The sequence below is a fragment of the Planococcus citri genome, chromosome 2, assembly GCF_950023065.1.
Source record: "Planococcus citri chromosome 2, ihPlaCitr1.1, whole genome shotgun sequence".
NCBI classification, from domain to species: domain Eukaryota; kingdom Metazoa; phylum Arthropoda; class Insecta; order Hemiptera; family Pseudococcidae; genus Planococcus; species Planococcus citri.
The window spans coordinates 25797657-25812625 of NC_088678.1; the positions used below are offsets into that span (position 1 = coordinate 25797657).

At 33.8% G+C, this 14969-nt stretch overlaps 1 protein-coding gene across 1 annotated transcript in view; it reads left to right on the forward strand.

Annotated features, from left to right (window-relative positions):
* The first annotated feature begins 9200 nt into the window (after window positions 1-9200).
* Window positions 9201-14969, forward strand: part of LOC135835184 (NACHT domain- and WD repeat-containing protein 1) — a 56244-nt gene continuing 50475 nt past the window's right edge. The window contains exon 1 of the mRNA XM_065349339.1: window positions 9201-9627. Coding sequence (XP_065205411.1) covers window positions 9566-9627 — 62 coding nt within the window. The 5' untranslated portion in view covers window positions 9201-9565. The remainder of the gene's footprint in view (window positions 9628-14969) is intronic.

The window sequence follows — 14969 nt, forward strand, 5'->3', positions numbered from 1 at the left end:
TTCAATTCGTTCGCGAATGATTCACTAAAAAATTCAATTTGTTCGCGAATGATTCACCAAAAGTTATTCGATTCGTTCGTGAATGATTCGCCAAAAATTAAGTAGATGAATCGATTCGTTTGCGAACCAGTCACTTATACAAATCAATTCGTTCGCGAATGATTCGCCAAAAATTATTTAATTCGTTTGCGACCCATCGCGAATGATTCATTTAGAAGTCAATTCAATTCGTTCAATCACCAATCGGTTGTGAATGATTCGATTCACTTCGCTTGAAAACACATCAATTCCTATACAACAGTTTCACAAATACCAAATCAATCGTAGGCCTAAATTAATTGATCCGTTTGTGAATGATTCACCATCACCAAGAAATCAATCAGTTTATTTTATCACCAATCGTTCGTAAATGATTCGATTCGATTGTAAACAGATCACTGATAATATGTAGATCTACAATTAAAGTTTCAAAAAAAGTGACTCAATTTGTTCGTAAAAGATTTGTATTTGAAATTGAAGAAAAGTCGATGTTATAGAGTGTTTTTTTTCTAGGGTAGGTACTTTTTTTTCCGTATTTGGGAATCCTAACGTGACGAATCGAATGTTAGGTCAGCATAAACATTCGGATCGCTTACCAAATTCACTGTAGTTAGTCTCGAAATACTTAATATGTTCCAACACCAATCTGAGAAGTTTACTCTGGCTCTTAATATTAGGTAAGTTAGGTACCTAATAGTGTGTCGATGAATCCTCTTATTTTGTTGGCCATTGGTGGATTAGAATGACAACATTCCACTGAAATTTGGAATGAAGTTGGAATAGTTGCAATATTAAACTGCCGATGTCACTGTCAGGATTACTATATGTTGCATAGTCCAGGTTGTAATTTCTAGCAAAGTTTCTGTAGTTGTTCTTTGTATGTAGTTTTCAACTCGTCCAAGGAATTGAAGAATTTTCGTGATAGGAAATCGAGATAAATCACTGCAGGACATTTAATCCACGTCTGATTTTCTGTTAATTTATCCTCCGAGAAAGAGCTGTTATAATTACTCGTACTAAAACTTCTGAAGAATTTATGTTGCTATTTTTCTTTATCCACCGTCCGCGCAGATTCGGGAAGTGTCGTCATTTCTTAGAATGACTGAATGTTTCTTCCTTAGTTATCATTCTGAAAACCAAAGAAGAAACATTCAGTCATTCTGAGGAATGACAACTTCCCGATTCTTCGGGGACGGTTGTCAGTCAGTATTGGTATTCGAGGTAAATAGTTTTGTCTGCGTATACCTATAGGCAATCTTGCTGACGTCCCCATGGAATATTCTTTAATTGCGGATTGAGCACATCCGTTGACGTAGGTTACTTATATGTAGATGAGGCGATCACGATCAAACTCCAAAACTCCAAAGAAATTGTGTATACAGTCACGGGGAACTTAATTATTATGTAGATGAATGATTCCAACAAAATATACCGATCAATTAAGAGTAGGTATCTGTGCGCGACAACTTGGCTTTTGAATTTCACTATAGTTCACTGCTCGAAAATGTTGATGGACCGATAATGAAAAAGTAGCTGTACTTCGTCAATTTCATAGAGGTTCATCATATCAATTCTGTTTACTTATCTACTTATCTCATTTTAATCGTATCGTACGATCGAGAAGATATTATTTTATAATGATTAATGAACTATTCAATGAGTAGGTAAGTAAGTGCTTCTTTTCCTACATGTTGCATCATTCATATAGGTACTTGTGGGTTATCAATGCTATTCATCTCATTCTAGAAAAATATTTCTTCAATGTAAAATTCAATCATTAAATTCCCCTTAGATACCTTATCTTATTTCAATCATATCAGCTCATTGAGAAGAGAAAGTGAATTTTTGGCTCAAGATGAATACTCAACGGAAAAAAACAAAATTTTCACCATTCTGACCACGTTGCTCAAAACTTCTTTATTTTCCACAGAAAATTTGATCTTAAACCTTGAAAGAATGCTTTTTCTCTATGTAGAAGGTAAAATCTTAAAAATGTTGAGTTCAATTGAATTTTTGAATTTTGAATTTGAATTTCTGTTTCTCTGTTAGTGTTCATCTTAGCTTTTCATCCAGGATCAGAAATTGCTGATCTATTGAATTTACCACCCAAGAAATCAAAAAATACCTACCTAGCTAATAAACCTTTCGCAATAACTAAATAAGCGAGAGACCCAACCACCATCTTGTAGGTACATCTACATTCCATAAACAAACTCTATTTATTAATCCAAATATTAATTTTATGTAAAATTTACCAAATATACCGGAACAGATACACCTCGCTCAAATATACGTACATACACCAATTTCAGTCAGCATTCGTTGTATCGTTTGTACTGTAGGTAACATAAAATCAACGAGCATAATACAAAAGGCGGTAAACTCATGAATATTAAATTTTAAAGCATAGCTCGAGGTGCTAAATTGATGCAGAAATGGTTAAATTGAGTAGGTAGACGGATGGCTTGCTGGGTACTAGGTACTGTGGGTAGTTGGGTGAATGGTTCGTATTAAACTTTACCGCAAAAGATATGAATTTTCGTGATTTTTTTTTCTTTTTTATAAAAGCTCGTTTGTAGTTTGTACCTATTCTGTGTACGGCCGGCAATCGATACAAGCTCAGGCTGTAGGTGGGTCTAGAATTTGCATTTATTTTCCCAAATTTTTATGGTAGATGATTATAAAAAAAAAAAAAAAAAAAACAATTGAGGTGGAAAATTTTCAACAATTTGTGCAGAGAGTGCGCAGATCGAGTCATTTTCGTTGAGGTTGAATATATTCACCAATTTACTTGCGATGGGGGGGGGGGGAGGACGCTAAATTGAAGTTGCAAGTCCTTAATTTTCATACCCCTCCCCCCCACGTGTTACTGTATTTTGAGAAAAAAAAATCAAAGTACCTAAATCGTTTTTTTATTGTTTAAACAAATATTTTTGGAAATATAAAAAAGTAACTTTCGTTTTAATTCAAGTACAAGGTAAGTATGTACTTGAGGTACAGACTTGAATGCTAAAAATTTTTTCAGATCAATTTCCAGATTTTAATCGTAATTTAGATCTCGTTTTTTGTTTTTTACTATTCTAATAATTATTCAAAATTTTTTTAAAAAGACAATTTTTTTCATTTTTTAAAATTTTTTTTATTTTCTCATTTTTTTATGGCAATTTTTCAATATGTATTTTCGAACTTTCCTTTGGGGAGACTGTGTCCCCCTGCGACTCCCCCTCTAAAACCCCTGCTGATAAATATAAGTATTCCATTTACCTCTAAAAAAAATGGATGTGATGTTTTTAAATTTGAATTTTTAAATTAATTTTTAAGTTTTCATTTTTTCAAACTTTATTCTTCAACTCCAAAATCAAGAATTGAATTTCACATTTACAGAAATAAAAAATCACATTGGACATTTCATTTTTTTTATGACTTTGAAGAACTCACTTTCAACGTGATGGTTGACGGTTGTTTGAAAATTAAAATTTTTCCAAATTTTGATTTTTTTGTTACGAGTTCTTTTCATTGAGTGAAAGGGTTTTTTCAACTTTTTCAACGGATACGTAAAAATAGTGGTCAAATGAGTCAACTTCACCAATCAAAACTTTTTTTCGCGTTTTAAATCAAAAAATCGCATTTTTTCGCAAACTTTCAATTTTTTTAAATCGACTTTACGAAATAACTCCTTCCCAATTTTTTAATAATGTTGTTCAGCATGAAAAGTTGTCCATAATATATTTTTTTCTGAATTTTTGAGAGTCGGAATGATATAAAAACAACGTTTTGAAACTTTTCGAGCTAATTTTTCGTACGAAAAAAAGTAGCAACACTGATTTTTATGATATCACCAAAAAGCCTTTCAAAACCTCTAACTATTGGAAAAAGTTCCATTTTGGTAGGTATCGCGGTTATCGAGTAATCCACTGCTGAAATGGATGATATTTCAAGTTCACTGAAGACTTTGACGCCACCTAGCAGCCTTTAAAAAAGGGCTAGAGGGCTGCGATTTGCGCAATTGATTATCCCTTCGGAAGGTCTTTCCACACGAAAAATTTCAAAAAAATCGCTGACCCCTCTCCCCTTACCACTTCTTGGTCGAATTGACGTGGAATGACCCACGTGTTTTTTTTCAGACCTTGTTTTTTGTTTTGTTTTTTTTTTGACGTTTTTGAGCGCAAAACTATCAAGAATTTACAAAAAAAAATGATTAAACCGCTTAATATATTTTATATCTATATATAGCCGCATACAGGTAAACTCATAACGTTTTGTATAAACAGCAATCTCAAGACCCCTCTATAACTTCGTTGATGTGCATACGCTCGACGCGTCACCCCATAGGCCTGATAGTACTCGATGTTAGGCCGCGTTATATTCGTTAACTTGATTTTTGGGTCACCTGTGGAAAGGTATTTCATTGCCAGAACATCAATTTTTCAGAAAAGCTTTTTTTTAAAAGTCTCATACGTCTCTGTTTTTCGCAAATGCTTTTTTAACAAAGCATCCTACAGAAAAATAACCAGCTCTAAGCAGAAAGGAAATTTAATTCTCTACAATTTCCTTCATGGCATTTTTTTCCTAGGATGCATACTTTTCCCATAAAATCAATGTTTAGATTGAAAAACACGAAAATTTGGACCTGTATAATCAACTTAAAATTAAAATTCAGCAGTCAAAAAGTTATTTTAGACGATTTTTGACCACGCCATGTGAAAGAGGACATCTTCAACCACCAAAATCACCAAAAAGAACGTAAAAAACGTAAAAAATGATTCTTGGCAATAAAAACCTTTTCCTCATATCCTCATACCTGTTAATTAGGCTATGTACTCATTTGAAAATTGAGTCAAAAGTGAAATTGTATAAACAGCAATCTCACGTCCCTACTCAAACTTTGCCAGTAGACTCCCCACATCTTGTAGATTCATATGGCACCTCATCGAAAAGTCACGTCCTAAAAAGGTTACGAGTTTGTCAAAACGTTATGAGTTTGCTGGTTAATCTAGAAAAAAGTTACGAGTTTACCCCCTAGAATATTTATCAACAGAACTGTATAAAACGTTAAGGGCATCACATTTTTCGAATTTTATTTACATTTTTTGATTGAACAAAAACGACAAAATCAAACAAAGTTAGGCCATACGAAGTACCAAAAAAAGTCTGAAAAAAAAAGTAAATCTAAAACCATTTTATATACAGGGTGTTCCGAGAATCGTCTGCCAAAATTCAACTGTAGATAGTCCTCGAGGAGACGAAGAAAAAAACGTTGTTATGACTGGTTGCATATCTTATGAATCGAAGGAGCCACGTGCTTCGAAAAAATCGAAATTTATTACCAATTTAGAAAAAATCATCAAAAAAGAGGAAACGTTTGAATCATTCAAATGATGCCCATAACCCATACTACTCGAGTAGACGAACAAAAAATATTATTATGACAGATTGCCCATCTTCAAAACTGAAGGGGCAATAACCTTGATTCAAAATTTTTAAATTTGGGATGCTTCAAATCCAAATTTAAAAATTGTGTTGGCGCCTTCAATTTTGAAGATAGGCACTAGGCAGTTTGTTATAATAACATTTTTTTGTTCGTCCATTTAAGCGCTATGGATTACTGAAGTCACTTCAATGAAGCAGACATTTTTTTACTATCTGTAAATTGAAGAAGTTACAGAATTTTTGGCCAAAAATGTACCAATTTTGAAAAATTCCCCAAAAATGAAAAAATGTTTGTATCATTTCAGTGACTCCACTAACTCATAGTGTAAGTATTTGAGTGGACAAACAAAAAAAGTTATTATGAGAAATTGCCTATCTTCAAAATTGAAGGGGTCAAAAATCTAGGACACTACGAATTTGGAAATTTTGAATCAAGTTTGCCCTTTCAATTTTGAAGATAGGCAATCAGTCATAATAATATTTTTTGTTCGTCTACTCGAGTACTATGGGTTATGGGCATCATTTTGAAGGATTCAAACATTTCCTTATTTTTGATGATTTTTTCAAAAATGAGTAAATTTCGATTTTTGCGAAGCACGTGGCTCCTTCAATTCACAAGATAGTCAACCAGCCATAATTTAATGATTTTTGTTCGCCTTGATGGACGATCTACAGTTGAATTTTGGCAGACGATTCTCAGAACACCCTGTATGAAAAAAACATAATTTTTTGTTTTAAACGAAACGTGCCTGTTTTAAAACGTTTGAAACATGCCAAATTTTACCCTCGAATTAAGGTTTAAAACGAAAAATTTGCATCAAACACAATTTTATTTAAACGCTTTTTTTGCAGAACTGCTCACTTTGTTAGCATCAGCTGCCTCATTTGATTTTGTTATGTATTTTATTTTCAAGCACACAAATTACATAACTGTATACAAAATTTAAAAAAAAAAAAAAAAAAAAAAAAAAAACTAGAAAAAATCAAAAACCAGCAACGATTATTTCTGGTTTTGGTTTTCGGTTCACAGTTTTTTCCTATATTTTATATTTAGTTTTAAATACTTCTGACTCCTTCCATTTCAAATTTAGGAAAAAATTCATAATGACAAAATTTATTCATTTTCCAAAGTACTGCCGATTCTTAAAGTCAAAAACACGTTTTTCTCAATTTTTTTCTTCTAAAATGTTTCTAGCCCCTTCAATACCAAAAAACGGGAAAAATTCATTATGACAAAATCTGTTTATTTTCTTAAGTACTGTCCATTCCCGAGGTCAAAAACACGTTTTTCGCAATTTTTTTTCAAAGCTCGATTGCCCCTTAAATTTTAAAGATAGGCAACTTGTCCATGAAACGTTTTTTTCAAGTCGTACCCGGTTATATCCAAATCTAAAGTTTTTACATCCACTAGCCACTTCACTAGACAGTAGACACCCTCTATGTAGGTAGAATAAAAAAATTATGGGGTCTACGAGATGGTTTTCGATAAAAACTCAAACTTTTGCAATTCCCCACTTAAAAATTTTTCATAATATTCTCCTGTGGCTTTGCATAGGTAGGTATTAGGTATTATTGCTAAGGGGTCATTCCAGGTCATTCGACCAAGAAGTGGTGGGAGCGTTCGGGAATTTATTTGAAATTTTTCCTATGGAAAAACCTTCCGAAGGGATGACCAATGGCGCAAATCGCAGCCCTCTAGCCCCTTTTAAAGACAGCCCAGGAAGTGTCAACGTTTTCAGTGAACCCAAAATATCATCCATTTCAGTAGAGGATTACTCAATAACCGCGATACCTACCAAAATGAAACTTTTTCCCATAGTTAGGGATTTTGAAAGACTTTTTGGTGATATAATAAAAATCAGTGTTGCCACTTTTTTTCGTACAAAAAATTAGCTCAAAAAGTTTTAAAACGTAGTTTTCATATCGTTCCGACTCTCAAGAATTCTGAAAAAAATATATTATGAAAAAATTTTCATGCCGAACAACATATTAAAACATTGGGATGCCACCATGTTCCAAAGTCGATTTAAAAAAATTTTTAGTTTGCGAAAAAATGCGATTTTTTGATTTAAAACATAAAAAAAAGTTTTGATAGGTACAGTTGACCCATTTGATCCCTATTTTTACGTATCTGTGGAAAAAATTGAAAAAACCCTTTCACTCGATGAAATGAACTTCTCACAAAAAAAAAAAACAAAATTCGAAAAAATTCAATTTTCAATTTTAATCATCAAAAAAAGTTAAAATTTATTCAGTTGTCTTATTTTGACCTCTTTCTGACGTATTTCATGAAAAAGTTGATAGAAATTACACTCACAACAAAACAATAAAAATTCGTTTATTTTTTGAATCTTTTCGAATTTTAATTTTTTTGTGATGAGTTCATTTCATCGAGTGAAAGGATTTTTTCAACTTTTTCAACAGATTTGTAAAAATAGAGGTCAAATGGGTCAACTTCACCTATAAAAACTTTTTTTCATGTTTTATTTGTAAATCAAAAAATCGCATTTTTTCGGAAACTTTGAATTTTTTTAAATCGATTTTGCAACAAGTTACCATCCCAATTTTTTAATATGATTGTTCAGCATGAACAGTTGTCCATAATATATTTTTTTCAGAATTTTTGAGAGTCGGAACGATATGAAAACTGCGTTTCGAAACTTTTTGCGCTAATTTTTTGTACGAAAAAAAGTGGCAACACCGATTTTTATGATATCACCAAAAAGCCTTTCAAAACCCTTAACTATGAGAAAAAGTTCCATTTTGGTAGGTATCGCTGTTATCGAGTAATCCACTACTGAAATGGGAAATGGATTATATTTTAGGATCACTGAAAACTTTGACACCATGACACCCCCTGGCTGTCTTTAAAAATGAGCTAGATGGCTGCGATTTACGCCATTGGTCATCCCTTCGGAAGGTCTCCCATAGGAAAAATTTCAAAAATATCGCCGACCCCCCCCCCACCACTTCTTGGTCAAATTGACGTGGAATGACCCCACTTGAAAATTTGTTGTCTATTCTTCTGTGTCTTGCATTTTATTGCTATAAGTGCAAGAATATTTGTGTGAATTATTGCAATTAACTTCAGAGATGATGGAGAATTCGCCATTCTTTGAGAATAAGTCGCGAAATGTTCTAATTTTACCACACTATAGGTACATATCAATGTAAAAAATCAAATTTATTATAATTCATCGGCACCTCCTCCCGAACAAACGTACTGAAAAGAAATACAAATAGTAAGAATTTTGATTTTTACAACGGGCGACCTTTTCCTCCCGAGGTGGACCGATAAGGTGGACTCTGTGTAGTTGCTTTCCCTAGATTACGACGGACTTATCGCCTCGTAGTATTATAATAATAATAATACCTAAGTATACGTATAGTTGAGGAAACCCACAATAATATTACAACAACAACTGTTGAAAGTATTATCGTAATTCCGTACAAGTATTATTATTACGTACCTATGTACTTGTACGTCAAATACTCGTACATACATAGGCATACAACAAACGAACGCGTACGTAAACTTGGTACATCTTTTACTCTCGGTTATTTAAATGACGGTAAAAATTAAACCGCGCTTATCGATTCGTACCGTTTATTTTCGTACATTGTTCGGAAGCCCGAAGCGCAGCCGCTGATTCATGGATGTTAAAATTGTCGTAGATTTAGGTAAACGCATGCGTCATCTGGTTTTTAGGTGCTGTGTTTTTTTCGTAAGTTTTTTTTTTAAACACCGATACGACGTCGGAGTCTTTTCGAATTACTGGCAAGATGTTGCAGTTGGAAAGTATCTCGTTTTGCATTTAGTCGTTAATGGTTACATATTAATTTATAATATACTTGATCGTTTTCAAACTAACGTGTTTATTCGCCGTATACTTACGTAGACGTACGAATCGGTCGCCGTGTAAATACATATTTCGTTTACGTGCGATGACGATAGAAACGATGCTAAAGAGAGTTGCAAAGTTGAGTTCGCGAAATTTTTGCCAATTCGGATTCGAACGATAGGTCTAAAAAACGGGGCCGAATTCATTCGACGATATTGTGACCGAAAAGATGATATGATACGGATCCATACAAAATGGGAAATACGTGTTCGACCAGACACAGGGATAAAGATAATGCTTCGTTGCATTCCGAAGAGTAAGTGGCGTTTTTTTTTCTGCACTATGTCGTAATGATTACTCATTTTTTAGTCGATCTTCGTGCAAGTTTTCGTACCTAAACAGTTCGCGAAATTGAAAGTTTTTTTTTTACGAAAGGGTAAATTACCTATCTCTGAAAAAATTGTCCTCTGCATAGTGCAAATGGTAGATAAACAAATCATGCTTACACCTTCCTGTAGTTCATCAGATGAATTATGATGCTCGAGTAAAGCCCCTCCCAAAGAATGATACTGACCCAAAGTTTAATGATTCATCTTTGGCTTTGTGTTCGTCTTTCGCAGACTTGAAAATATTATTCATCTAGTCTTATTGCACCAAAAACACGGTCTTGGTCAATATTTACATTGGGATTTAACTCTCGTAGTAGTATTATTTCCCTGGCATTACGAGTATTTTGATTCGTTATAAGCTCGCTTTCGTAGCATTGTTTATAAAAAGCGACGTTCTAAGGCGATTTTCTAGCTGAAATAATCTTTATGGGTCGACTCATCTGTCTGAGCTGAGGAGAGTTGAGTCATAAAAAGAAAAACTGTCGTATGTTTATGGAGATGGCTTCCCTGTGGCAAGAGAATATACCTACCACATGCTCTAAAAAGCAATTACTTATGTACTTTTGGATATAAAAAAGTGCTTATCGTTATTCTCCGAGGTATTTGGATATTTTAAAAGGGTAGCTGGAGATCTTGGAGTCAATACCCCATTTCATGATATAATAATATTTATGCTTAATGGATGTATTTAGGGTGGATTGAGTATAGGTAGAAGATGGTTAGAATTTTGAACATCTTCTTGATTGAGGTGGTTTATATCGAGCTAAAAAATTATTTAAAGATTTATCTTACTTTTTGACTCAAAAAATTGGAGCTGTATGACCCTGTATGGTGTGTTATTTTAGAAAAAAAATCATCTACAGAAATGTAAAAAGGACATTAAAAATGAACGTTTCAATTTTTTATATCTTTCTTCAGCTTATGCAAAAAAGGCTATACATTACTTTATCCACACAGGATGTCAGAAAGAGAGTGACCAGACTGAAAATTTGTAGCTCCTTCAATTTGCAAGTTGGGCAAAAACTCGTTCAATTGAATTTTTCCCATTTTTCAAAATACTGTCCACTTCTATGACTAAAAGTTCATTTTAATGTACATAGGTAAACTACAAATGAGCGTTTAAAATTGAAACTTCGGAGGGAATAATGGAAAGGAAATATACATAAGTTGATGCGACCCCTTGAGACTTTTTTTTTGCATAACTTAAATGGAATTGAAGTCATAGTCGATGCAATTTCCTTGGAACATAAAAAAACATAAACCCCCTCTCCAAAAAATGTCTCTATACCTAAAACTTGTTTTTTAAATTTGTGGAAATTTGTATTTGAGTATTTGAAAAACTTTAATGGTTTCAAGGACCAAGAATTCTGCGATTGGAGAGCTGAAGTTTTTCCATAGATGAGATACGAGTATCTCTCCTTATCTCTCTTTTTATTTAAAAATTAAAAATCAAAAAAATCGAAAATTTCGCATAGTTTTTGGAGGTCCTGCGAACTCTGAAATTATTTTTCTAGTTTTTAGTTTGGGGCTCCTGCAAACTCCAGAATTCATTCAAAAATTTTGCAGTTTGAAGCTTTTATACACTGTAGTTTGGACACGTCCTGAAAACTCCAAGATTCATTTGAAAATTTTGCAGTTTGAAGCTCCTGCAAACTCTAAAATTCATTCATTTCGAAAATTTCGTAGCTTATAGCAGGACCTGTGAATTCCGAAATTATTTTTTAATTTTTCTGTTCAAAGTCCCTCCAAACTTCAAATATTCATTCGGAAATTTCGTAGTTTGAATGTCTTGCGAACATCAAAATTGATCTGAAATTTTACAGTTTGAAGTTCCTACAAGCTTCACAATCCATTGGGGAATTTTGCAGTTTTTAGAGCTCTTCTTCAAATTTTACTTAAAAATTTCGTAGTTTAGAGCTCATGCAAACTCCAAAATCCATTGGAAGGTTTCGTAGTTTGAAGATCCTGCAAACTCCAAAATTCATCCGCAAGTTTCAAAATTTCAAAAAATGGGGTTGAACTATAGGTAGTCACAAATTTGAGAAATATTCATCTACCAACACAAAAAGGGTGTTTTTTCCAAAATAATATCCCAAAATTTCGAAATGTGTGATTTATTTACTACAAATTTTAGTACTTACTTACTTAATCTCTTCGACATGAGTGAAAAAATGTGTATCTTCTTTCTAGACCATACTTTCTGTATTTTGAAGTCCAATTTTGACATAAAAAATATATATTTTTCAACATTTTAAATCTTTTTTTGAAAACTCTGGCTTAGCAAAAAATACTTTTATTTCAAAATTGTGCCTCTAAACGTGTTCGTGTGATTGAAATGTGAATGTGATCACAAATTAGGTTTTTTGTTCAATAACTGGTCATTAATGTTCATCAGTTTAATAAAAAAATCAAATTTTTGAATGATTTTTGGAAAATGTAAAACTCTGAAGGACCCTCAGTTTCTCATTTTTTGCAGTTGCAATTTTTTTTTGGAGGACAACCACGAAGTCTCATGCTTTGGTAAGAAAAAATGAGTGAAATCGTCGACAAAAGTTCCCTTGTGAGGGGGGAGGGAGGGGTTGTGAGAAAAAAAGGATTATATACATATGTGATGAAAGGAAAACCCCTAAATTGATTGAAACAATCTTATTTTTTACTCTTCAATTTTTCATTTTGTCCAAACCTTTTTTCATTTCTCGTCCCTCTTCCTCTTCCTCAGTTGTAAAAATAAGTAGGTAGGTATAGATATATTAAATCATGAATTTCTACAAAATTTTCCATCTTCAAAATAATTTCAAAAAAATCGCTCTCGAAAATTTGTCCATACTTATTGAATACAGGCTGCCTACACTCCTAGAAAACCTGGAAAAGTCAGGGTATTTGATCGGTCTGGGAAAGTCAGGAAAACGTCAGGGAATTTCGTAATTTTCACGCAAAATCCCTGGAATTAAAAAAAAACAATCAAGTGCAAAATTAGAATAAGGGTCTGAGATGAGAATGAAACATTATTTTTTTTACTTCTCAAAACGCAAATTTTTGAGAGCTTTTGCCCTCGCTTTGTTCGGGCTTGTTTTCTTTTCTTTTTTTGAGAACAAGATGAAAATTTCTTTCTTTTCTTTCTTTCTTTTTAGCCCTTTTTCTCAATTCACTGCTGGATAAAGGCCTCCCCAACTTCTTTCCACGAGCTCCGGTCTTGGACTGTATATTCCACCATTTTCCATCACATGTCCGTATCTCACCTTCCCATCTCCGTTTTGGTCTCCCCTGTGCCCATTTTCTACCTGGTATCCACTGAGTAGTCTTTAACACCCATTGCTGATCCCTGCTTCTGGCAACATGACCAGACCAACGCCACTTACTCAGCTTAGCTGTCTCCATGATGTCCATCTTCCCTGTAGTCTCCCGAATTTTCTCCACTGTCCATTTATCTCGCAGAGTTATCCCCAGCATTGATCACTCCATTTGCCTCTGCATCTTGACAATTCTATCTTCCAGCTTCTTCATCAATCAATGCCCATGTCTCACTAGCATATGAGGCCACTGGGATGATGCATTGATTGGCTACCTTCCTTCTCAGACATATCAGTATTGACTTCTCTCTGATTATTCCTCGCAGCCTCGAGAATGCTCAATGCTGCCCATGATGTCTTTATTCTCCTGGATATATCTCTGTTGAAATTGTTATTCATTGTCATATCTTGGCCCAGGTACACAAATCCATCAACTGTTTCAATTTCATCATCCTCTGCAGCTGGGCACATTTTTCATCAGTTACAAACCCATTGCGCATAGTCTTAGTCTTCCCTTTATTACTTTTCAGTCCTACTTCCAAACATCGATGGCTAGGTTTAAACAGCACATAAGTCCAAAATCGTAAATTTTTCAGGAGAGCAAAAAAAAACATTTAAAACATTCAGATGTTGTTATTTGCAGTTTTAGATTGCATTATTATATTTTAGGGGTCTTAATGGTATGGCTTAATGATATTTTATTGGTTGATCAATTATAAGTAGTAATTAAAGTGCTTTGAAAGGACATACGAGGTTTCTGAAGATGACATACTAGGTTTCTAAAGACGACATACCTGGTTTCATCATACTTACACAGGACTTACAAGGTTTTCAAATTTAAAATTGATGAAATTCTTGTAGTTACGTGATTATATAAACCATTGTATGTCTGACTTCCCAATTGGCACATTTCTGGTGATATCTGACTACTCATTTCTGGAGTCAGAAATTGCTGTTTTGACAGTCAGATTCACAGTCTGACTACAATCAAACCAATCAGAAACAAGTATTTTTTTGATATTCCAAGATGGCGCTGACTTGTCAGAAGACTGAGTGGAGATCTGAGCGTGGATCTAACTAGTCAGATCTACACTCAGAACCACGGTCAGATATTGCCGTTTTGGCAGTCAGAAAATACATTCTGACTGATATGTGGTCATGTCCCTATTCATAGATGCACTGTCTAAAAAATGTCGTTTTGCCAACCGGGTTACATGTTTTTCAATCTTGGATTTTTACCGATTACAGCGCTAGGGTGCATTTTCGACGTGCAAGGTTTTTAAATTCAGATTCCTTGTTTTTTTTTTTTACTAAAGAAACCACCAAAAAAAAACATTTTTGAAAAACTTGGACTTACATGCTATTTAAACCAAGCCATCAACATGCATCTCTCACCTTGTCCAGCATTCCCTGACCCTAAAGTTTATCCATATCCTATGCTATCAACACTAAATCGTCAGCATATAGCAAATGGGTCAATTTTTCTCCAGAGATCTCCAGTCCTCCTCCCCATAATAAGTAAGTATATCTCTAATGCTGTTATATGTAGAGTGTGACTGTGAACAATTTAGGTGAAAGGGCATCTCCCTGTCTTATTCCCTTTATGAGCCCTATTTTCACTGTTTCTCCATTGAGTGTAATAGAAGCTGTGGCATTTCTGTAGATATACTCGATCACACGTAAGTAAGCAGGATCAATTCCAATCTTTTCAAGAGCTGTCATCATAGACATCATTTTCAAAGAGTCAAATGCCAGTTTTGCAGCCAAAAAATGAACTCCTCACAAAAAAAACATCAATTTTTATGCCTTAACAAATTTACAGGAGGTTCTGCCGTCGCTTAAGTCTGTTCTGTTCAACTTTCTTCAAAAAAAAAAAAACAATTCAAATTTTAAAAGCCAAAAAATAAACTACTCGTCCTCGCATTAAAAAACCTTGTTTTTATGTCTCTCTAAATGTACAAATTTTCAGGAGCTTTCGC